At 48.5% G+C, this 25,066-nt stretch overlaps 1 protein-coding gene across 5 annotated transcripts in view; it reads left to right on the forward strand.

Moving 5' to 3' along the window:
* The window catches only part of rptor (regulatory associated protein of MTOR, complex 1), a 142,011-nt gene that overhangs the window by 60,113 nt on the left and 56,832 nt on the right, over positions 1–25,066 (forward strand). For all 5 annotated transcript variants that reach the window (XM_088928407.1, XM_088928404.1, XM_088928405.1 and 2 more), the window contains exons 7-12: positions 581–756; positions 9,602–9,661; positions 17,376–17,476; positions 19,358–19,502; positions 21,837–21,912; positions 24,183–24,284. In XM_088928407.1, coding sequence (XP_088784533.1) covers positions 581–756; positions 9,602–9,661; positions 17,376–17,476; positions 19,358–19,502; positions 21,837–21,912; positions 24,183–24,284 — 660 coding nt within the window. The remainder of the gene's footprint in view (positions 1–580; positions 757–9,601; positions 9,662–17,375; positions 17,477–19,357; positions 19,503–21,836; positions 21,913–24,182; positions 24,285–25,066) is intronic.

Genomic DNA, 25,066 nt, shown 5'->3' on the forward strand with positions numbered 1-25,066 from the left:
GATTACCGATACAGCATCCTGCTGACTGCCCTGCTGGGGCGCCCTGGCCTTGGCCAGCGTCTTCACGCGCCTGTGATGGTCTGGCCAGCCCCTCGGGTCTCCAGAAGAAATAATACACGTCTTTCCGCTGGTCTTGTTGTCCCTTGCCTCTGGCTGGTGTCATCAGTGTTGCTCGCTCTTCGCAGCCCTTTTGCAACATTTGTACATTTATTCTAAGCCGATACGTGTGGGTTGGCTTTTCCTGAAACTTCTTTTGGGGCGTTTTTAGGGGGTGGGGGGTGGGTTTCAGCTCTTGAATAAGGATGGTTGTTGAAGTGGTTTTTCAGGGACCTCGTCAAGCACTGCGCTCAAACCGGCTCAGGAAGTGGATAATCCACAGTGTCACCCCTGGGGGGAACCGTGGCTGTGTCTTTATTCCGCTGTGCCTTCAGCAGCCCGCTAACGATTCGAGTGTCAAACCGAATGCGAGGTCGAAGAGCTGTGGCTTCCATAGAACTTGTGTGTCCTGTGTCTTATGCCTGTGCGTATCCCTCATTCATTATCCCAGAACTTCTCATTCTGCCCCTCTCTGCCTCTCCAGGTTGCAGCCATCAATCCCAACCACCCTCTGGCTCAGATGCCCCTGCCCCCTTCCATGAAAAACTGCATCCAGCTGGCTGCCTGCGAGGCCAGCGAGCTCCTGCCCATGAACCCTGACCTCCCGGCGGACCTCTTCACCTCCTGCCTGACCACGCCCATCAAGATCGCCCTGCGCTGGTGAGACCCCACCTCATTCAGGTTCCTCCATTTCCAGAGTGCGCAGACAGGGGCAAGCTCAGGCGAGAGAGTTTCACACTTTCCCCTTCCTGTAAAGGATTGATTTAATTACTGAACTGTTGAGACAAATTTGTTCCTTCAGAATTTTGTGAAACCTTTATGTGAACAGTTAAATCGAGCCTAAAGTATGGCAAAGCTTGATAAACTTAAACTTAATTACTGCCGCTAAATTGACCTAAATAAGATCATAAAACAGTTGGTGTTTGGATTCAGCATTTACTGTCAACTTATCTCTGGAGAGTAATGTCCAAACTGCAACTTGATGAGGACCAACAGGGAACCTGATGATCTTAGACACCTAAACCTCATCACCTAAGTGGGAATAGGAATGGGTAAATGGCTGATTTATCTTGGGAATCATTTTTTTTATCTCTCTGGGCAGAAGTCTGGCAGAAAGAGCTGGTGTTATTGGCTGTGATGCTGTTCGTTACTGGGGTACTGTTTTGGAGTTGTCTACCCTTGCTTTAGTGCAGAATGACATAGCTGATTTAGTCACAGCAACAATCTGAATCCCCAGAAGGATTAAGGTATCATCCAAGATCAGTCCTGTCAGAGCAGTTTGATTTAATATGCATAGTCAAAGCGCTGTTTTTTCTGCTTTCCAACATGAAATTGACCTCAGCCTGTTCCATGACAGGCTCCCCACTCAAAACCCGTTTTAATTATTTTCTTTTCTAACGTTCGGATTAGTTTAGCTCTTTTCACACTGCAGTTTGCCTGACCTGCTTATTCTTTAGCACAGTGCTGTACGACCCACCAGGTCTACTATTGTCCTAAGTCTCGGAGTACTCCCACGCGCAGTCCCTCTTAATGACAGGACAGTGGATTTACAGAAATTGTTGTATTTAGGTCAGTGCAGCTGAAGTTCAGGTTGTGTGTGCAAAGCAGGAGATTGAGATTTGTTTTGAGTACTAGTGGTCAGTGCAGATCTGGGCCGGGAGGTTGTTCTGGACCGTTCAGGGATTACAGCTTAGAGACCAGGCTAATTGCTGCCTTGACACTCCATTCTTGAGCTTTATAAGCTCTTTGGTCTTGAGAAACTGCTAAGCTCTTGACATTTGAGGTCCAATGACCAGTGTATAAAACAGCTGTACTGAAAGGGTATTCTCACGGATTGCATGTGAAGCTGCTTTCCTGACATGTTATGTGGAGGGAGGCAACACTTTGCATTATCAACACTCCTGTAATTCCGCTCGATAATGCTAGGTAGACTGGCTTTTCCTGTTATTAAATGTGCAGCAAGAGCTTTACTCTGATTCCCTGTTAATTGCAGTGGCGAGTGCCTAATGTGTGTGTGCTACCTCTTCATTACTCAAGAGACAGTGGCAGCTCACACTGCTGTAGAGAGGGGAGAGAAGGGGGTTTTTTCTTGCTGTTGGGGTGTTTTTATAATGAGAGGCAGGGATGGCTCAGAAGGGGAGGTGGAGGGACAGACCTGGACAATTTGTCCTGTTTCATTCTGTGCCACTGAGAGTCACACTGAAAGAGATCTTCAGCTGCAAAGTCAGTTAAGTAATTAAAGACTAATTAAATCAGGTAGCCATTAAGCGAAGTCTGTTAAGCAGCTGAGGCTCAATTATGTAGTTAAAGCAACAGTTGGACTCCATCCCTGCTGTGGCAGGGCCTAGAACCTAGGCTGTCTGTCCCTGGTGTTAAATGACTGAAGTCCTGTAACTCCTTCAGTTTCTGTTTTCAGAAGTTTAGCTCTACAGGATTAGTCTTGATGAAGAGACACCAAGCTGCTTGATTTGATTTTGGGTCCACATTGAGCCCAGACGCGCTTTTCACAGCTCCATGCACCAGTGCCCCACACTGGGTGCGGGGCAGAGATCAGCTGAGCTGAGCCCTGTTCACCTGGGCTTGGGAGCTCCGCAGGATATTCTGGATTTGATCGTTAAAAGATATTTGACAGTAAGAGGGTCCTCTCTCGCCAGCCTTGGCTTGCACAAATAGGGAGTCATTCTGGAGACCTGTTTCAGTCTGGTCATGTGACAGACCCTGTATCTAAATAAAATAGCTAGAAAACTGTCCTGATGAGTTTCAGGAGTGGGAGAGAGGTCCTGTGAGTCCTAGTGTGAGACCGGGGGGGGACAGAGAATAAATACTCACAACATGCCTGCTTCCTCTGTTCACTGCTGATGAAAAGGCAAGCCAGTGTGACCTCACTCTAAACCTTTCCAGGACTCATGGTGAGTATTTCCGTGACCACACTTTTATTCTGCAATCTTCCGTAAGATTTCAGTTTTGCCTTGTGTGCCCGGTGCCATGCCACGCCAGGTCTTGCAGAAAGAGTTTTTCCAATAAATCTGAGTTTTATAAAACCTAGGAAATATGCCAGGTATTCCTGCAGAATTCAGTGTGTTACTGCAGCACAGAACACAGTGCAGGTCTCGTAGGAAGCATGGAGAACGACATGCTGCACTCCAGCACCTTAGTAAGCAGGAACTGAAGAAGAGTTTTCCTCAAGTGCATGGCCCTGGCATTACTGCCTTATTTTCTTTTTAATGAAGGACCCCTTGTGTTCCCACTGAAGAATGGAGAGAGAGCGAGAGTGAGAGTCTCTTTAAGTCTGAACGGCTTTGCCTAGGCTCCGAACTTGCAATGAATAAAGCCGTCGATCGGGAGTAAGGCAGTGAGAGAGAGAGAGACCGATTTCGCAGTTTGCTGAAGCAGAAAATCAATGCTGATGGAGCACTGTCTTGAAGGGGTTTCCCCTGCTCTGTAGGTCTGGGGGTGGTGGGGGGGGGAGTCACTCTGGTTTGCAAAACTGCAGGTACAAAGGCGCGTGGGCAGATTCTGAAAGACTGCTGCATTTTTTAAAGAGTTCCCTTATTTCCTGAGATCCGATGAGCACTTTCCAGCCGGCGGGATGGGCCGCTCCCCCTTTAAAAAATTAATTGTCTTTGCTGCATGGATGCCACCGCTTGCCGTCTTCCTCGAAAAACAGGCACGTGCTGTTCTGGTCTTTATTTCCGCGATATCTGTCAGGAGAGTTCGTTATGGGAAGAGCACCGCGACTGCGGGTTTTAAATCAGTGTTTTGAAGAAAGAAGTGGGTCACCCCACTTGGGATGCTTTTTTTTTTTAAACCATCCGGATGCTTAAGCAGTCAGCACCAGGGGAAGCGGTACCTCACACTTTTTAACCAAAAATGTCTTTCTCTGAATCTTGCTTATGTATCATTAACGAGCCTCGTGGTGACATTCCGAGTGCTTGTGGATGCTAAAGGGTATTGCTGCAGTGGCGTGAAGTCCAGTACATCCTGGGTTTCAGTAATCGCAAACGAGGCGAGTGCAGGCGAGGTAAAATCGCCGATGAAGGCCACACGCGGCTCCTTGCACGCCGCGGTGCGGGGTACGCCCCGGCCGCTCCCCCCCCCCAGCAGGACTCCAGCATGGAACTGGGAGTGAGCAGTGGCCATGCTGGTTTCGTCGGTGAGCACCCCCCACACACCTGGACGCACGAGAGAGCGGAGAGGCCGTCGCGCTTATAAATTCGTTAAACGTGCAAAAAGTGAGATAAATGGTGCGAAACGTGATGACTAAACAGGATCCCTCCCTGCCTGCGGGGGCCGGTGTGCTGGGAGATGAATGTGCAATGCCTTTACAGGGAGGGAGGGGGTGTGTGCGCGTGTGTGAATATTTCCCAGGCAAATGAGGGCTCTTCGCCGCGCGGCGGCTTCCCTGCAGTAGCTTCCGAGGAGTCGCCGGTGCGTTTTTGGCTGATGTGGCGCTTTTTCAGATTTTCTCCGCTGCGCCCTTCCCCAACCGCCATCCCCCCCCCCCCCCCCGCAGCTCCCGGCGCTGAGATTTGTTATTTTGTCGGGAAGACGTGAAATAAAGGTTTGAAAACGCACTGGAAAAATATCCCTACCAAACGCCTGTCCCTCCCGCTGCCTGACGCGCAGCGGTGCGAGTGTTTGTCTTGTCAATCAGTATGCGAAGCCAGCCCGTGACTCTTGCCCACCATCCACAATCATGGCACATGGTCTGACAGGCAGATAAACAGACTCCATGGAGGGTACAGGCACTCATCTCTCCCTCTCCCTCTCCCTCTCCCTCTCCCTCTCCCTCTCTCTCTCTCTCTTGCACTCTTTCTCGTGCTTCCTCGGGGCTCTCCCCTGTTGATTGGAAAGGCTGCCGGAGCCTTGAAATTAATTTGCATCAGAGCCTGTGGGAGGAGGGCGAGAGAGATCCATGCTCCTGCCTGCTCCGAGCTTCCCAGTTAATTCTCTCTGGTCCTGTCTTCACACTGGGACATTCCCCCCAGCCCCGCCCCTCTTCTCCGCTGGCCCTAATTAGAATGCTCTCCGGTGATATTTCTAAGGTTCTTTGGCTAGGCTTTTCTTGTGGAAAATACTTTTTTTTTTTAGACAAAAGAGAAAAAAAGATAGCGAGCAGAAAGCATTCTCTCAGTCGTGCTTCGAGATGGCAAGACCTAGCACGTGCGCTGGCCGGCCTTGCCCTGCCGCTGAAATCCCTTTGATCAGCCGCCCTGTGTCGGACTGCCGAGCGCTCTCTCACTGCAGAGCCAAAGGGCTGCCGTCCAGTCTCTTACTAAAATACGAGCAGGGACGCTGGGGGGATCTGGGACTGCCAGCCCCTCCTCGGAGAGCCGCGCCGCTCTGTGCCATCATCGCAGTGGCCTCCAGCCAGCTCCGCTGTGCTAGCAGAGGGAGAATTCCCTCCAGTGGCGGCACTGGCGACACGCTCTGGTTTGACAGGGGGCAAGCTGTGACCCCGACCGCCCATGTCTGTGACTTGAGGTGCTCCATCAAAACACCTGTTCAAGATGCCAAGAATCAACAGTGACAGTGTGCAGCACGGAGGAAAAAAAAGGAGAGGGCTGCCTCAGTCTGTGCTCCTGGCGAATGTCTGTAGTGGACAGGCCCCTCGAGTGCCCAGGCAGGTTGCGTCCTTATTTCCCCCCGACATTTGTGCACAGTATTGAAAAACTAGCACTTTAGCATGCTCCGTGAATACCCTCAGACCTGCCACTGTCTCATACTTATAGAGGCTCAGTCCAGTCAACACCAAATAGGAAATAATTTTTATCCAGATAGGAATCCAGTAGTAGTATTAGTAGTAGTAGTAGTGCAAAACTAATTCAGCCTAGCCAGAAAATTTTAGCCTTCCAAGAGGGAGGTGTCAAGAGCAGTTTTTATAGTATTAGAGACAAACTGTAGCAAACATACACATGTGTATATACATATACTGTGACAGATGTAGAAAATAACAGCAATACGAGCAAAAAGAAATTAAGTGTCTGTGCGTTTATTTGAGCACTTTGTTTTGCCTTGTGAGACTTGTGTGGCCAACAGTGTTGGTCTAGTGTGGGTGGGGAGTCAGTGCAGTAGAGGGGCTCTCTTCGCAGCAAGTAGAGAAGCCAGATTCTCTTCTCCAGCCTGCTGCATGAAAGCGATCCAGGGACACTTTTCATCCGCAAAGATGCGTCTTTGTTACACGTCTGTTTGCCGCATCCTGAGAGGTGATCCGTTTTCCTCTTCATGCTTCCATGCCTCCCCTGCTGTTCACGGACTCTGGAGGCTGGAACCCCAGGAGTTCTTGTTTTGTGCTTGAGCGGTCGGCCGCGCAGGCCCTCTCCCACCCCGTGTGCGTGCTCGGGGTTGCCTTCCCGTCTTCTCTCTTGTGCTGCGAGAGGAGCTGCAGTCCATGGCGTAGCAAGAATATACCAGTTCAGAAGCATCGCTTGTGGGTAATGGCTCATACTGCGTCTTATGTATTGTGTATCAGGCTGACCATCACAAGAGCTGCTCTGTGCCTTTATGTATTTAGAGAAATAGTCTCTGATTTTTGGATACGATTAAATGTTTTTAGAGTGATCTTGCTTAATTTAAACCATTCGTGACTGTTGCACAAGCACTAAATCGGGTCTTTGAGAGCTGAGAGACCACAGGTGACGAGATGATTTGACCTGTGAAATGCCAATCCTGGTGGAAGTCAAGAACGTAAAATAGAAAGGGACCACTATGTCCTGTTTGTCAAGAGAACAACACCTTTATGCCTTTTGTCATGTTGGAGCAACAACCGCCAACAGTGGAGTCAGGTCTGCTTGAGTGCTGAATCAAGATTTTGTGTCGAACACACCGATGGACAGTGTGAAACAATCTGTATGTACAGAACTATCCGTTAATTGTTGCATACAACAGACCAGTTGATTGTAAGGTTTAGTATGCGGGTCTGGGCAGAAGTGTCTAGTTGCTACCAAATTCTTCTTGTAGCGATTGGTAACAACCTGACTGCCTTGATCAAGTCCGGGGATCTCACTTGCTGCCCTTCCTGTGTGCTTACCCTGACATCGTTGCACTCCCACAGGGCATCATACCTTCTCACGTTGCTCGTTGTGACAGCAGCTTTCTTACTCAACAGGCCTGAGCCCCAGTGAGCAAGTGCAGGATGGGACAAGCTGGTACGAAATGTGGCATCCAGGGCTCAGAGACCAGTGAACAGGCACGGGCTTCTCCAGGCTCTGTGTGAGAAACTGCGCAGAATCTGTCAAGACGGGATGATATGGAGCATGTGGCACCGATGTAGAGCTCATACTGCTTCCAGCAGTGGCCACGGATGCTTCTGGCCTATGATGTTCACAGCCCCTGTTGATCAACCCTGCTGATGACAAATGTCGACCGGTGCAAAGAACGTGCCTATGTCATGTCTGTGCAATACAGTGTCCGTGTACTTGCTGCCACACGGATGCTCAGGGAGTTCTCTTCCCTAGTCGTACACCAGACTTTTCTGTGTGCGTTGCTCTGGAATCAGTTTGCAAGGGAAAGGCGCTGGCGTCGGTGACTAGCAGAGCCAGCCTTGGCCATGTGTGAGCAGGCTTGGCGCGAGGACTCGTGCTGCAGCTTGACCTTTACAAGAAAGCGTGGATCGCAGGCAGTGGGGCAGAGCCCAGCTCTCGCCTCTCAGGGCTGCACTGCAGAGGAGCAGCAGGCCTGGCAGATGTTCCTCAACTCTTCCTCTTTTTTTATAGCTCTTGAGGTATGAGTGTGTGGAGCCAGAGGGGGGGGGGGGGGGCGGTTCTGAAATGTGAAAAGGAATTGAGCGGCGTGTTACATGCCCTGTACACGGAGGGCAAGAGTTTAATCTCAGAGGTGCTACTCTGGATGCAAACAGGAAAACGCATGCTGTGGGATGACTTTAAAAAAGAAAGGCTCAGCCTTTTTTTTTTCTGAAGAGCTTCTCTTTTTTTTCCCCTCTCATTTGTTTTGATTGCCCTGGTGCCAAGTATGACCCAGCGTGCAGTGGCTGTGCAGATCCTCACCTGAGCCGTGTCAGTGGTGGTGGGTGGGAGTATTATATCATTTGCTAGTTAAGAAGGCTGTTGCAGATTGCAAACATTTATGCCCATTAATTATGAGATGCTCCACAGCCAGACCTGCCTGGATAAGGTACATGATTGAAAGGAAATTAGCTTAGTGTCTAATGACAGTTTTAATGCAGAAGAGAGCTTTCAGAAATGTGAGATGTGAAGAACAACTTTTTTTTGCCCTGGAAAGACTTTACCAGCATTCTCTCTGAAAAGAGCCAAAATGTCACCAGAAAGCTGGATTGCTGCCGTCAAAATGCAATTAACCTCTTTGCCTCGGAGGAAGCTTGTCTGATTTGACAGAAATTACATTTCTAAAGAGGCTTACATTTTTGAGAGACGTGCCCAGAAGCAAACAAAACAAAAACATTGATTTCTGCTTTTTTAATTAAAAAACAATGTCATTAAACTAGCAGATCTGGAATCTGAAATGCAGTAGATCAGAAGAAAAACTTTTACACAGGACTCTGTCAGCATATTGCGTGGATCACTTTCTTGTTGGTGGTCCCTGTGGAGCAGGAGAAAGAACAGTCCATTACCTTTTCACTTGGAAAAAACATGAACGTGGCTCTGGGCTGAAAGTGAAATCCCTGCTACCTCTGCTTGCTAGAAACATTTATCAGAGCAGAAAAACATGTTTTGGTCAATTGTAAAATTGTATTCACCGTTAGAAATAAGAGGACAAAAGTTTCCGTCTGACTTTTAAATTGCTTCTGCAAGTAAAGATGGTTTGATCATTTTAAGTGCAGCCTGCAAGCGTGTGTAACTTCTTCTGATCACTGAAAGGATGAGGCAATCGGTTACCTTGACTAGGTGTCCTTCTCCAATGGACAGTGTTTAAAAATTATTTCCACTTCATGCTGTAAATAGCCTTGTAGCCACCACATCTCTGCCATCACACACCCCCTTTCGGCCTCTCTGCTGGTCCTCGCATGCGTTTGAGAATGCAAGTCTTCCGCCTGCTGCCCGTGGCCCCTTGCTCTCTTGAAAAGATAAGATCACTTTATTGGCCATATACAATTTATTGCATTAGGAATTTCTTTTCGCATACCCCAGCTTGCTCTCCATGAGACACACAGACAGGGAGAGAAGCTTGGGGTCAGAGCGCAGGGTCAAACATTTATACAGCGCCCCTGGAGCAGCTGGGATTAAGGTCCTTGCTCAGGGGCCCAAAGGAGTAGGAGTCCTCTGCCGGCCGCAGGATTTGAACCGGCAACCTTCCAGCCACAGGCGCAGATCCTGAGCCACAGTGCCACCCTCCGCCCCCCCTTGGTCCGGCTTCCTGAAAACGACGGGATCACTTGGCGAGTTTGGCATCTCTCCCTCGGCGCCCTGTCTGCAGAACCCAGGGCGCCCCTGTCCGCAGAACCTGGGGCGCCTCCTTTATGTGTCCGTCCCGCGCTGTCCCTCTCCTTTGCTGACGCCGGCCTCTCTGTCTCCGTTCGTCCCCACAGGTTCTGCATGCAGAAGAGTGCCAGGCTGGTGCCCGGGGTGACCCTGGACCTCATCGAGAAGTAGGTGGCGCTGGGTTTTTCTGCTCAGCGCAAACTCCCGCCATCGCCGCCGCTCTCCGAGTTCGAGTGCGTTTTTGAATGTCTATTTATTTGACCTTTTCAGCCCAGTTTGGAAGTTTCTGCAGCTGCTTTGCCTTTGTTGTTATGTGTTTAATAAAGCACAGGTATTTTTTTCCATAGCTGAAAGTTGAGTTCTGTCACAGCGTAGCTCCAGGGGAAGGTTAGGATGATTAATGTTTATTGTTTCTTTTATGCAGAGCGGATGGAAAGCCTGTTTTTGTGTAAGAAAATAATTCTGTGCCGTTTGTCGGTACCTGAAGCTGGTAATACACAAGGGAGAGGGGGAGTGTTGAGTTAATTGTATAATTACAGTGTGCAGGGAGTAAGCAGTGACCCTGTATACAGTCCAGAAGTGTCATTGTTCAACTCTTCAATGAAGTGTTCAAGCCATATTATTCAGGATTTGTATTGGGGGCGGGGGCTTTGAATTTCTTTCCTGTCTGTCATCTTTAATTCAATTAAGACATTCAACTGAAGTAGCCTGGTGTATCCCAACATCTGACAGCTACATGAACATAAAATTAAGGCCCGTTTATTCATTGTTATTACCTGTCGGGAAGAAGGGCGTGCTCTGCTAAACACACAACTTTGCAGATTTCCGAGTCGGCCTGACCTCTCATCTGTACTAGAGTTAGTTCTCCCTTGCTGTTGAAGTCGCAGCTGGGTAAGGTGGAGTGTGCCTGCCGAGCTCCTCTTCAAACGGAGGCTCCCTCCTCCCGCAGAAGGCAGAGAAAACTGCACACTGGAGACTGAAGCACAGATCCCGTCCCAGGCTTTAAACAAGTAATAAAAGGCAAGCAGAAAGGCAGAGGAAAGAGGAATGCCTTTGAAACGAGGGTTTTGTTGTTCCCCAGCTCACTGAATTGAGAGTATTTATTTCGTCTTGAAAGATATTCTTTAAGCTTTTAAGTCGAGAGCATCCTCTATAAATCAGGGATTTCCCTCTTTGATATTTGACAGAAGGCACCAGAGGAAAAAAAAATGGCAGGAAAAAGCTGAAGACAATTGCAGGAATGTAAATTAATGGATAAGTGTTGTGAGCTTCACAGTAAATGCACTATTTTAGTTTTAGGCATGGAACACTAATTGTTAGTGTAATGTTGCACCGTGCAGTTCAGTAAAGTGCTGGTAATTGTTGAAATGAACTGGTAGGCGTTTTTTACTGAAGCGCCTTTTTGTAAGTCATAAGCAGAACCTCACTGATTCCCGACTCCCCCTCCTCCCTGTGCGTTTAAGGCGGCAAGTGGGTTCGTTCTGAGTCATAAATTGTCAATGAAAAGGAAGCGGATTTGAACTACAGGAAGACATCAAGCAGCCCCCAGCAGGCTGTGAGCAAGACAGGACACTGACACCATATTCCACCGCAAAGAGAGGCTCGCTCCTTGTGCGCCACACTGGCGACCGAATGGCACAGGTCCTGTCCCGCCCCCCCGTGTCGTACTTCCTTGAATGTCCCGTGCAGGCTGCCTGACACAGGGCTCAGAGGGCACGTGAACGTGCGGGACATGGACTGGGCCCAGCCTTTGTGCCCCGGGGTCAGGAGTTTCATCCATACAGAACGTGCCGGCAGTGCCAGGAGGTTCTGTTTGTTCAGACATGATGGGGAAAAGCAGATGGAAGAAGTGGGAATGAAGAGATGTCAGGTTCTGCCTTTATCATCATTTTTTTTCTTCCCGTTTTTTATGATCTAGCGGTGCGTGCTTGCTGAGCTCCCACTGCCAGGGACTGGTGTTTGCACAGCCTCGGCACATCATTAAGGAATGTAATAACTGTGTCAATTAACACTCAGATTTGCATAAAGCGCCAATAAAGGCGCCGTGATGAAGTGAAAATGATAAGAATCTTAGAAGTTTGAGAATATCAACCTAACAAAGATACATGGCTCGAATCTGTCATCGTGGAACAAATGAGTTTGAAAACGCCGTGCTCTCTCCGCAGAAAGGCCGGGAGACTTTCATCCACGAATGTAAACCGATTAGTCTTTCATTTCTCCTGGGAGGAGAGATGCAAGTCATCTGCGCCGCCTCCTGCCTCCACGGCACTGCCTAGTGTTTTGACCTGTTGAGTATCTGAGGTTTGCGGTCCCTGTGTTTTGAATCCGCTGCTGTGCTCAGTCATGTCAGCGAGTTCTGCCTCTGTCGTCCCGGTGTGCTCTTTCCAACACTGCTCTGTGTGCCTTGCTCTCTCAAGTCCATTAGGATGATGTATGGCAGCCAGACACACTTAGTTGCACATGCTAAATCAGCACCTAGAACATTAAGCAGCTAAATAAGCAGAGGAGAGATAAGGACTGGAGGCTTTTAGAAGTGTAACTTGGATGTGTACGATCCGCTGTGCTGTCCAGGATCCGTGTAACTTTTGCCTGTAGCTCTTTTAATGTTGCCAGATTTTTAAAATTATTATTCAGGTCTTTATCAAACAGCAACTTCATCCATTAATTTTTCTTTCTTGACATGGTATGCTTTCCCCACCCCCCCCGTTGCACTGAGAGCTTATAACCTCGGATGGAAGTGGAAAAGGGCTACATGTTCTCTACAACCCTTTGCATCCCAAAAATATGGGGGGGGTGCGCTGTTCTTGTTTTAATTGCATGCTTGCATGTCAGCCATGTGAACCCCTGGATATGCAAAGCAAAAGTTGCCATGTCACATGCAAGGACACGTACAAAAATGTTCAGTTCTTTTGGACACTTTACATACTGCCAAAGTAGTTCATGACCGCTGTATCCTTGTGCATCTTGGGGAGAAACTGACCTCATTCCTGGATAAATGAATTGGCTATCACCATTATTTTTAAACTTAGAATACTTTAAATTCTTGCAAGATCCTTCTATTTACAGTTTTCTTTTAGGACACAGGAGGAAGGTGGTGTGCATTGCATGTGCCTTAATGTGTACGTTCCTGTAGTTCAACTTGCTGTGTGGGAGAAAACAGGAGTAAGGGCTGGGCCTAAGATCTGGGCTTTGTGGCACAATGCAGATCCGATCCCATGACATCCGGGATTTGTTAACGCATCAGGCTAGAGCTGTTCTCTCGGGGGAACTTTTTAAATGGCTTGCAGGAAACGTACATAGACATTTAATCGCAGATAATATCCAATAGCAAAGCTTCTGGGTTTTCTTAAGTCTGCGGACAACCACGCGCAGGATGTAGCCCTTGCTAATGTTCCTGGCGGCAGCAATTAGGGCCACACATCCAAGCCAAGGAGTAGTGGCTTTCCTTGCATGAAAGCTGGACATTAACCTGCGCGATTTTTCCGGGACCGACGCAGAAATCCAAGGGCACTCCCACTGTAGGCCAGCGATTACCTGCTGCGCAGGGATGGGGTTGGTTTGTGCCACCAGCTGCGGGCTGGCGCCTCTCGGCATGAGGGGTTCCACGTGCTGTCGGCCGGGGGTCCCAGGTGGTCCCGGGTGGTCCACTGCAAGTGCTCTTCAGAGAGCAGGTTGACCCCCGTGTCCTATGTCTCGGCCAGGAGGCCGCTGTGACCGGGATTCCCTCAGCGGTGACACAGCTGGGTTTGGTTCCGGCCGGGTGGGGAGGCTGTGGCACGGGCAGGCCACCCAGCAGGCTCCCCCAGTCTTGCGGTGCCGTGCGTGACAGCTGCGGCAGCCGTCTGTTCCTTGCTAGGTCTCTGCTGCAATGCTTCTTTGATTCCACGTTGCCGAGTTTTCCCCCGAAGGGGCAGCAGTTTCTCTCTCCCTCTTCCTCATTTCTTTCCAGTCTGAGCTGATGAGAACGATCAAGTAAGTTTAGCAGTGTTATTTTTTCATACCTGTCGTTCATTGATTACACGCGTGGTTAGCCAGTAAAAAGTGTTTCCATCCAGACGACTTCCGAGGTAAGGTCTCATGCCGAACATAAATGTGTAATGCATGAGACCTTTTTGAGAAAAGTATTGAAGAAACAAAACAAAGTAAAAACAGAGTGTTCATTATCCAAAGTGTGGACTGGAAGAAAATTATAACCTGCCTGCTGGTTCCATCACTAAAGGAGACATATTTACTTATCATTTGTATGGATTGTCAGTTACCCAATGTGAGAATCCTGCCCTGAGCATAGCAGATCGCTAAGATGCTGTACAGAAGATTATGCCTCACGCTGCTGGACAGCCCACTGCGATGAAATCTTCTTACGATATTAATAGAAGTTACGTTGTTCCATGTCCTTTCTCTCTTACGCCCAGCAAAGTCACTAAAACTAGCAGGAGGTGGAATAGGTTTCCTACTGCTTAGAGGGAGGTAACTCCCTTTTCTTTCAGCACGAGTGACGCTGCTGGCTGCCCAGGTTTCATCAAGGTATTCAGACACATCAGTGATCAAAGCATTCATTCAGCTGATGATGGAGGTTTCAGTGATATGAGCCTTGTTTGCCACTGACAGCCCGTCTTATCTCCGTTGCCTTTTAAGTCATTCTCTACTTGTAGTGATGATAGTATTGTTCTTTTGCGTGTAAGTCGGCTGTGTAAAATAATGCCAGGAAAGATAAAAAGACTATATGGTAAAGCAATGTGCTGTAAGTGATGTGGGCACACTGGAGAGCCCATTTACACCAAGGGCTTACCTTTTGGCTCCTGGTATCATTAAAACGTGAGTCGCTGAAGCAGCTCCCCTTCAGTAATTGAGGGCTATTATTCAGCTTGTTGAAGCAAGCTGACCTTATCACTGTACTGCTGCGACTGCAGCTTTTTTATTATATATTTTTTGCCTTTCATTTTCCTCTTAAATGTTCTGTCCTCTTAAATTCATTTTTTGCCTTTTCTGTTGAAGAGCCAAGCAAGTGGCATTCTCTTCTGTCTTTCCTCATTCTCTCTCTCCTCTTCTCTCTTCCTCCTCCAGCTCTCTCTTTCCTCATTCTCTGCTCCTTCTCCTTCTGTCTTGCCTTTCTCATCTCCTCTGACACTCTCTGCCCTCTGCCTTGTCCACTTGCTGGCCCCTCATCTCCTGCTCACTTCTTCATCCACAGTGAAGATAAGTCTCACGTGTTGCAAACCGTTTGCCTGGTCTTGTGCTTCCTTTGTGTTTGCTGTGCTGTTTCTGCTTGGAGGGTTGTTGGGCTGTGAAGTGCCAAACAGAGCCATTGGTCAGTGGTCTGATACTGGCCAGTTTCTGAGCAAGGGAAGCGATTGGTTCCATAAGCGAAAAAGTAAGAAGCAGGATGGGTCAGGCAGGCGTAGAGCAGAGCATTACCCAGTGATATTACCCCCCAGTCTGGGGGTCCTGCAATTTGCAGGCCATGTGGTGAAACCTCTGGCATCTTACCCATCATGCCAGGGGTTTCAGCTGGTATTTTGATGCCAGAATGTTGTGAGCTCACTTATAGCCTTCCTGGGTAGGTAAGCATCATAAATAAAAGGTGAGCATAAAAATAATGATGGATTTATTTGAACTGGCCATCAGGTTTAGAGGAAATATTTGCAACACTCTTTTTTTGTGACAGTATTGAATGTATCCCAGTACAGTAGTCCTGCTCCTAGGAGTAGAGTATCCAGTGGGGCTTGTGGTAGAATGGGGCACAAAAAGAAGTGATGGGAGGGGATGTCATGGCTGGGCGGCTTAGTATTTGGGTGGGGCAGCAGTGAAACAGCCCGCTGCATTCTCCATTAGTCACTGCAGAGAGTGGTGCGACACTCAGTACGACTCCCCGCTAAAGAGCCACAAGCCTTGCTAGTGAGACTCGTCAGGGGAACTGCCAGCAGAAGTGTAAAGCACAGCAAATGGCGCTCTCAGCAGTCACTCACGTGGAAACGGAGCCCTCCTCCAGAGACTCGCGGTCCGTCGGAGTGTGGGATGATTTTTTAGTGTGACAGCTTCATAGGTTGGTCTTGAATACCCTCTCCGTGCCTTTAATTCAGACAAGTCTCTCGTTCTCTGTTGCACACTCTCTCCCTCTCCTCTATGCTCCTGCCCCCGGTCAGTTTTTTTACTGTGATGGCTGCTCCCAACACGTCCCTTGTCCCATAGCTCAGTGGTGTTGAAACAAAGGTCAGAGGTCACAGTGAAGTGAGTGATCTGCCCAGTATCTACATGGTGTGGAACGCTTGCAGCATTACCCGCCGTAGTGGGTTTACCCACCTTTGGGTTGTAGTTAAATCCTGCAGAATTATTGTAGCCTTTGTTTTACAGACACATTTAGCTTCACTACAAGATTGTAGGATTTAGGGGACTTGCTGCAACTCTTCTGACACCTCAAGGACGCTGACAAAGTCCGACAAAGACACTGACAGACTTCTTCAGAATGAACAAGTTTAAACAACAATGAAGGGCATTTTTAAGCAAGAATAGCAGGCACATCTTTTCATTCGAAGGGGTGCGGGAGTTAGGAACACATTTAGGGTCTGAGATGAGTTTAATTGTAATGAAAATGGGCAAACTGAAGGAGACGCACACAAGGTGTATTTCATAATCCTCAGGTGTAAGCTCATAATCCGCAGGGCGATACCTTATCGATGCCCTGATACCGGAGCTGTCACTTTTATACATGCAAGTTTGTCGAGTCTCGCATCTAACCGCTCATTTTAACGAAAGCGCTGTGACTTCTTTGAAACCCCCGCCATCAATCATCGCAGCTCTTTTTGTTATTTATAGGCGTGTATAAATCTTTTCACTCGTCGTTCTGCCGCCGTTTTTTTAACGCAACGCTGGATATCGAAATCCGTTGTCGTGCGGCCCCCCCGTGGGGTCGCGGTGTTGATGAAAGGAGGGATGCCGGATGCCTCCTCCGGGCTGCTCTCCCATTCCGGGGCCGCTCTGATCGCAGACGCAGGTTCTCTGGAGAGCTGCACCAGGTGCACTGGGCCTTTTTGCCAGCCTGGTGTGATGGGAGTCTCCTCCTCACCCCTCCACTGATGAAATCCCCTCCTTGATGTGATCTTGCTCTGCGTCTCCAGTGCACTACTGGCGTAGTAGTCCTGGCGTAAAAGCCAACCACTGTCGTCATGGTTTTAGCGTGGCAGGAAGCTACGTACGTCGCTGACCTGCTTTATGTGTGTCGGCTTGTCAAAGGCAGGGTGAGGAGCGTGTTTTTCAATTAATAATCACAGCTGATTAAGAGCTCAAAATGTTTCATACCAAGTCCTTTTCACTCTCAGATCAGATCTTTCTCTGCTAATACTCATTTCTGCTTTTAATCACTTGAGATTAACAGCAGTTTTATTTATTACTCATTATATGTATTATATTAAATTAGTCTGTCTTCTGGAATTGGGAGGAATCTTATTGAGAATGACCTCTTTAAATGGCTCCATAAGGAAATAAAAATGGACGAAAGCCACCCATTTTTCACTGACCAAATAAAACATTAGCAAATGAAGCTTACGTTGTGTGGATTTGCTGCTCAGGGTGGGTGTTCCAGGTCAGCCCTGAAGCTATGGGGTGTTGAAAAGGTTTGAGCTCGGGTTAATGTCACAGCCACTGATTTAATTAATGCCACTGTAATGGTGGATGGAATTGGAGGGGTCACGGGCAGCTGTTGCAAGTCTGCTGTCAAAATAACAAGTTTGATGTCTGCCGATGGCAGCCTGCTGGTGTTTGCATCAGCAGGGGCTGCACAGTATTTCTCTGGGACTGGCTATTGAAGTGGAGCTCTGAGGGAACAGCTCCGTCCCCGATAGAGGCCCAGGTGAGCCTTCAGCTGTTGCCCTGTTGCGTTGACAGGATCCCCGGCCGGCTCAACGACAGGCGCACCCCGCTGGGAGAGCTGAACTGGATCTTCACCGCCATCACCGACACCATCGCCTGGAATGTCCTCCCCAGAGGTGAGTCTGAGCCCCCAGCTCTTCTCCTGGGTTTGAGCTTGGGATTGTGGGTGGGACTTTGGATTGTGGGCGGGTCTTGGGTATGGGATTGTGGGTGGGACTTTGGATTGTGGGTGGGACTTTGTGTTGTGGGTGTGTCTTTGGTTTTGGGATTGTGGGTGGGACTTGGGTTGTGAAGGGGGGTTTGGTTATGGGATTGTGGGTGAGACTGTGGGCGAGTCTTGGATTTGGGATTCTGGGTGGGACTGGGTTGTGGGTGGGTCTTGGTTATGGGTTTGTTGTTGGGATTTGGGGTTGTGGGCGGATCTTGAGATTGGGATGTGGGCAGGTCTTGGTTATGGGATTGTGGGTAGGTCTTGGGTTGGGGTTGGGGTTCTGGGTGGGACTTTGGATTGTGGGCGGGTTTTGGTTATGGGATTGTGGGTGGGGCTTGGGTTTGGCAGTCTGGGCGGGGCTTAGGCTTGGCTATTGTGCGTAAACCAGCTCTCTTGAAATCTGGCCCTTGAGGGCCGCTGTTCACCAAGTCTTGAAATGTTCTTTTAAGCCTTGTCCGTTGGCGACCTAGGGCAGGAGTGTAGTTAGAATTAAGAGTTCAGTTACCCAAAGATGAGCTCTGCTAGAGTGAAAAGAGTCTGTGGCCTGCAAGCAAGGGCTGACTTGGAATAACGTTAGTATAGGCAAGCCTCTGGTACTGAATGTTTCAAGCCTGTTTGAGATTTCACAAGAGCCAAGAGAGCCGTGCAACTAGACGTTTCTCTCCCATTCCTGTACTGCAGAGGAGCCAGTACCCTTGAGCTCTCTGAGCAATGAAGGCAGTGAAAAAAGGAATCCTGTGACCCTGTAATCCTGGAGTACTGAGAGCAATAGCTAAGAGCAGCAGGATTCCAGTCCTTAATCTGATTGATATTAAACTGCAGATACCTTCCTTTTCTCATTTGCCAAAACAAGTCCTGCTATTGGTTACTGATTTATAATCAAGACTGTTGATTTGTATATTCGTATTATTAAAACAACAGTTATTGGCTTATTTAGGATAGGCCTTGCCTCAGATTAAACGGGATTGAGGTCTAGTGGTTTTTAGAGCGATGTGTATGTTAGAGCTGCTTGCTGCCCTTGACTCAGTAACTGACCCGCTCCCTCATTCACGATCTGCTGTCACCTGCTTCCTCGCTCACGTTTTCTCTCCTCCTGGGGACTGCAGGGCCTGCAGTGCCACAGCTGGCCAGATGTTGACAGTGCTCTTTATCACCGCAATGCCATCAGGGGTGCAGAAAGCGCACAGGGCTGAAGTGAGAACATACTGTACATATTTTAAAATTTGTGACATTGAGCGAGAGGTCTGAATATACTGAATATTCGCGCTTGCACGTCTTTTGTTGTAGAAGTTATTTTCCCCGAAAATCCTCAGTGCTTCAGTGCTGTCGCTTTGCAAACATGAATCAAGATTTATATCTCTGTGGCTGATTTCCTCTGATAATCCTCATCTAGGGATTGATGGTAATTAATCACCAAGCACTGCAAAATGTGTATAATCACGGCACGTTCTGTATAATCCCCATCACAGACAGATTAAAAATTATTAAAATTTATTGAAGAATTAGAACAGAAAACATTCAGCACATTAAAGTGTATTAAACAGATCAGAGCGCAGATGTGGTCAGAATTGTTCACAACCCTGCAATTTAGTACAATAAGATATGGCACAGTTACTTAAAATTCAAGGTTTTAGAGCGGATACTGAACAGTTTTATACATTTAAATTTCTTCAGATGCACTTGTGCTCCAACCAACTGTTCTCTCTTTTTGCCTCCCTCTTATTTTTAATGTCCAAACCTCCTCCTCTCTCTCTCTTTCCCCCTCTCCCCCCCCCCCTTCCTGTAGACCTCTTCCAGAAACTCTTCCGCCAAGACCTGCTGGTGGCCAGTTTGTTCCGCAACTTCCTGTTGGCCGAAAGGATAATGAGGTCATACAACTGCACGCCTGTCAGCAGCCCGCGCCTGCCCCCCACCTACATGCACGCCATGTGGTAAGACAAGGGCTTTCTCACTGTCACCTGGGGAATCCATGCGCCTTACCTGGTCTCCTGTCTTTTCTCTGTCAGAGCCCACAGTAACAACCATATGTGGACTAAAGGTTCCCAGCTGGTGTAGTTATGGCACCCTCAATGTAAAGCACAGCAGCATGCTTTAGAGTACTTTCTCAGAGCCTGATGGTACACCTTGGTGAACCCAGATATGGCGAAGTCTTCATGACAGTCCAGGATCTTGCTAGGATGGTCCCAAAATATGAAGGCGTACTTTTTGACCCCTCCTTTGGGTCAGGACTCAAACTTACCCCCCCTCCCTGTGACTTTGCCTTTACTACAGGTTAGGAGCATTGTATCATAATCCCCCCCTCCCCTTTCACATGGTTCTCAGCCATGCCAGGAGTGACAACTGGCCCTGCTGAGCTCTGTAACTCGGTCTGGTGTCTTGCTTTGCTTTCATGTGGGTGAAAAGAAGATCCTGCCTCTCCTCTTTTGTTAGTTTAATTTTTAACATCTGACTCTTTAATTACAGCCAGTACCAGAAGTGAAAGGGTTAACTGTAGGTGGCAGAGTTCTGTACTTGCGCATTCCTGACTCAGTAATCTCATAAATTAAATTTTACAGTCAAATTAAGTGCCTAAGGATGCTGTAGAGAATACATTGTGTGAATTAGGCTGTTATTGTATTATTGGTGTCTATACGTGCTAAATTCGAAGCTGCCTACTATAATTATCACTGTTGAAAATGAATGTTACTATTTAATATTTGTAATGTTATTTTGAAAAGCTCTTTTCAACACTGCAGCATTCATTCCCCGGCTCTGACTCTCTCTCTCTCTCATACATCTCATAAAAAGGTCCCATTACATTTCCTCAAACTGTCATTTGAATTTAGCAGCAGGACATTAAAGTGCAGTATACTTTCTGTCATCCTTTGAACAAAGGCATTTTCTCTGTGTTCATTTTAAACGAATAATAGCAAGTTGTTTTCATTCTCCGTTTTTTAGAGAATTTTTAATGCATGCGGCTGTTCGAGCAGGTTAGTGCTCTGAGATTTCAGCATGTCTCCGGGGACAAACGTCAAACTCTGAAATCCTCGGCTGTGCACCTCAGTTAGTCTTGTGGCCGTAAATGACATGCAGGCGAAGCAGCTGTTTGAAAGGGACATCAACAGTCGTGTAGTGTTTGTGTAGTGAATTTGACCATTTAAATTGGACCATTCCAGGAAAATGGCCCAACACAGAAAATAGAACTGGCTAGCCTTTCGTCTGGGAGATGAGCAGTGCCCTCACTGTGGGGGAGTCCTCTGCTGTCTGAAGACGACGAGACGTTGCTCCTTTTGAATAGGCAGGAATATCGGGATAGTGCTGAGGAGAGGGGCCTCTTCAGAATTCATTCTGAAATACGAACCAGGGACCACAGGTGGAAACGGAGTCACAGTGCGTTCAGAGTGGAGGGCAGTGGGCACTGCTTAACACAAAGGGTTTGTGGGAGTCATTGTTTTTGAAGCCGATACCCTGGCTTCTTTCGGAGAACTGCTGGATGAGATCCCCAGATCAGTTAGCTGGGAAAAACTAACCAAGCTACATAGCCAGTTGGTTGCAAACCATTCTTATGTTCAGAAGGATTTATCTGAAGGTGCTTTTGCTCGAACAGAGGGAGAAGTCGGAGTTAAACTGTGCCGTAGCTTCAGTTCGTTTGCGTATTTTTATTTTATGCCTGCAGAGTTCAGACAGCAGCTCATGCGTAGGGAAAGACCAGCAGGATGAGGGGTTCTTTGTAAGCGGTGCGGGCAGCGTGTTAGGGAGCGCTTAGCCTGCGGAGCCTGTTCCTGGCGGATGCAACTGGGTGCCTCTTCATCAGCTGCTCCTCGCGACACAGCAGGTTGCAGCAGACACAGAACTCGTCCTCAGGCGGCGAGCTGAATGAACCACGAACACCGTCTGATGTTCCCTTTTTAAAAACCCAGTGGAATTCCATTTTAACAGAGCCAACAAAATCTTGGCCGCACAATACCATTGTAATTGGATTTGCCTGGGAGCGGACAGCCTGTGGCCTTCCACTCTGTGTCTTCGCAGCGTCTAGCCTGCACTTTCAAGGCTTAATTGACCCTTAATTGCTTAATTGACCTTTAATTGCTTTAATGTCCCTGCTGCTAAAGATGGTTTCAATAATTGAGAACCGGTCTGAATAGAGCCTTGCAGTGGTATGAAAAGAAAGTCAAGTTTGTCTGCCCTTGTCCTGATTTATGGCTTGACAGACCTGCTTATTATCTCACACTGTGAGTAGAGCTGATCTAAACTCAGCCATTACCTCTCCTTTTCTCTTTCACCAGGCAGGCCTGGGACTTGGCAGTCGACATCTGTCTCTCTCAGCTGCCCACCATCATTGAGGAGGGCACAGCATTCAGGGTGAGCTTCTTAATGTCTTGGAAATCACGGTCCAGGGGTCTCAAATCCTGGTCCTGGACAGTCATTGATGCTTGTTCTTTTGGTTGCTGTAGTTCAGATTGATCTTTAACCTGTTATTGAAGACAACCTATACAAACTAAAGGATCGAGAATCTGGAGGAAGAATGTCACCTCTTCTTTAAATCATCAGTGAAGTTAAATAACCTGGAATCAGTGTGCCCAATTAAGTAGATAATTAATTTATTTTAGTAATGAAAAGTATAGGGCGTAATTAAAAGTATAGGGTGGAGCAAGAAACAATATCTGATTGGTCACTGATTTTCAAGTCTGGCTGAGGTGAAGGTGTGGTGGAGATGTCTGGAAGCCTCAGCCCTCTCTGTCTGCACAGGGGTGGGGATCATGTAGAGGCGTGTGAAAATAAACGTGTTTTGAGAGAGAGAGAGAGAAACTCCCTCATGTGGTTCGTCCATTTCACTTTGTCTGCGTGTGCTAAGAGGGAAACTTGTGTGACAGGGCTCTCTCCTCTCCGCTTGGCGCTCTGGCTGCGGGGAGGAAGCAATCAGGTGCCGCAGTTTAATCGCTAATCTGTTTGCACAGCCTTTCTCTGTACCAGGGCTGTCTCTTAATGCACTGAACTTGTAATCCTGCAATGGAAAAAAAAGAGGCGGTTTAGGAAGACAGGAGCTGTGTGCTCAAGATTACCCGCAGTTGTGTAACAGGCCATGTGGGGTCTCTGAGTTGCTCTGTCCTGCCTGCCATGTGCTTCTCTCTTCTGCAAGATGATGTCAGAGCCGTGCAACGGAAGCCACTCTTTTCCCTGTCTGTGTGAACTGCGGGGTTTGCTAGCGTGAAAGCCCTGACATAGAATTAATACACTTCCCGCACAGCATCCCCATTCAAGATAAGATCAGATCACTTTATTGGCCATACACAATTTCTTGCATTAGGAATTTGTCTTTTTCACATACCCCAGCTTGCTCTCCATGAGACACACAGACGGGGAGAGAAGCTTGGGGTCAGAGCGCATGGTCAGCCATTCATACGGTGCCCCTGGAGCAGCTGGGGTTAAGGGCCTTGCTCAGGGGCCCAATGGAGTAGGAGTCCTCTGCTGGCCGCGGGATTCGAACCGGCAGCCTTCCAGCCACAGGCGCAGATCCTGAGCCACAGAGCCACCGCTCCTCCCCAAAGGGCCCTGGTGCAGATGGTCATGCAGAGAGCTGTTTGTTCCCCATCAAGAGTGTCCTGTGGGATCCGTGGGCAGCGGTGCTGCTCTTTGGGCAGCGCTCCTGTACGTGTGGCAGGGCCGAGCGTTACGCTCAGCAGGGCTCCCTTGCCAGTGCAGAAATCCAGAGGGGGCTCGGCGTGGCTGTAGCTGAACTCCTCTCCCATGGGCGTGTGAAGAACTGGTCGCATGGACGGCGGCTCGCGTTGCCATCCTCTCTCCTGGGCCGGTGCGAAGCAGGGGTGCGTCAGCATCTGCTCGCTGCAGAAAGCCCACCGAAATAATTAACAGCTTTTTGAGAGTCCGCGCACATGAACTCTTCCCCGTGTGTTCCCAGCTGTGGTTTCTTTCGGAGGGACATTCCCCTGAGTGAAATTATGGCACGGCGTGTTTTAGAGTGCGTATTGAGTATCTGGGAAAAGAGTATTAGTCTGTGTTTAATATCTGACGTTCAGGATTACAGTAAGAAAAAAATGGTAAAGAAGCTTTATTAATAAGGTTGAGAGTTAACATTTATTGGCGAAGATTTCTGTGGTGTATTACTGACTGTTTGGTCCCTTGTGGGGCGAGGGGAACTTTTTCAAATTCATTTACTCAGTTGCTGGTAATATTGCTGCTGCAGTGCTGTGGGGGGGGGGGGGGGGTAGGGTGCATGAAGAAGGATTTAATTTAATCTTCAATAATGGAAAAAAAAACAGACCAGCAAAAAAAAAAAATCAGGCAGTCAGTGAAGAAACTGTCAGATCCAGCCAGAAAGAGCAAGAAAGATGGCACAGGATTTTGACACTTCGCTGCCAAGAAACAAGGAATCTTGGGGTGTTATTTTGGGATGAAGATATACAGGTGATGGAGGATGTGCTGTGTGCCATGTTTAAAAGAATGATGGTCTCTCTCTCTCTCTTTCTCCCTCTCTCTCTGTATAACCATCCTTCCTCCTCCTGCCTATGTGTGTGTGTGTGTCTCTCTGCCCTTCCTCCTCCTGCCTATGTGTGTGTGTGTGGCTCTCTGCCCTTCCTCCTCCTCACGCCTGCCTGCCTTTGTCTCTACAGCACAGCCCCTTCTTTGCAGAGCAGTTGACAGCTTTCCAGGTGTGGCTGACCATGGGTGTGGAGAACAGGAACCCGCCTGAGCAGCTGCCCATCGTGCTGCAGGTGCGTGGGGGCCCTGGGGCGGGGGAGCAGGGGCCGGGGTGACGGGGCGAGAGTGGGAGCAGACAGGGCCCCTTGCGGTAATTGTGATCGACGACTTGTTCCTATGTCTGCTCTCCTGCGTCGCGCTGGCGGTCTTGTCCGCCTGACGTCGGGGGCCCGTTATAAAAGTGTCGTTTCGCTCAACGCGGCGGAACACAGCAGACGCGCGTAAAACCGCGGGATCATGGGAAATACATTTTCATCAGGCCTCGGCTTAGGCTTAGGCCAGCTAAGCAGAGAACCGATTCTGGGTTCGTGACCTCGGCCCTTCTCTCTCGCTGCAGTCCAGCACTCGTGCCACTGGGCCTTTTACATGCAAACGGTCGGCCTCGCAGAGCCCGAGGCCGCAGAGCTGGCGCGCTTCTCGCTCATTAACGGCCAAGAGCGGCTCAGGGTTACAGCGAGGTTGCCCCTGCCCAGCTAGCGTCACCTAGATTTGTGTGGCGTCACCCTGGTGTGTCACATCTGAATTCCTGAGATAAAATGAATAGGACTCAACCCCGCGAGAACAGTCTGTTGTATTACAATTGTTTTTCATATCTCTTTGATACTTTGTATTCTTGAACAATGAGACACTTTCCGAGCGGGAAGGCGGTATTTTTTTCTTTGAAACGTGTTCCCTAAATTCAGTCTTAAGTCAGGATACAGTACTTAATTTATAAATAAAGCTAATGTCGTTACAAAAAGTGTAGGGTTTGGTGGGTTAGGTGTTTTGGCGACAGAGAATTCTTAACGATGGCAAA

The sequence above is a fragment of the Atractosteus spatula genome, chromosome 11 (assembly GCF_055471065.1).
Source record: "Atractosteus spatula isolate fAtrSpa1 chromosome 11, fAtrSpa1.hap1, whole genome shotgun sequence".
NCBI classification, from domain to species: domain Eukaryota; kingdom Metazoa; phylum Chordata; class Actinopteri; order Semionotiformes; family Lepisosteidae; genus Atractosteus; species Atractosteus spatula.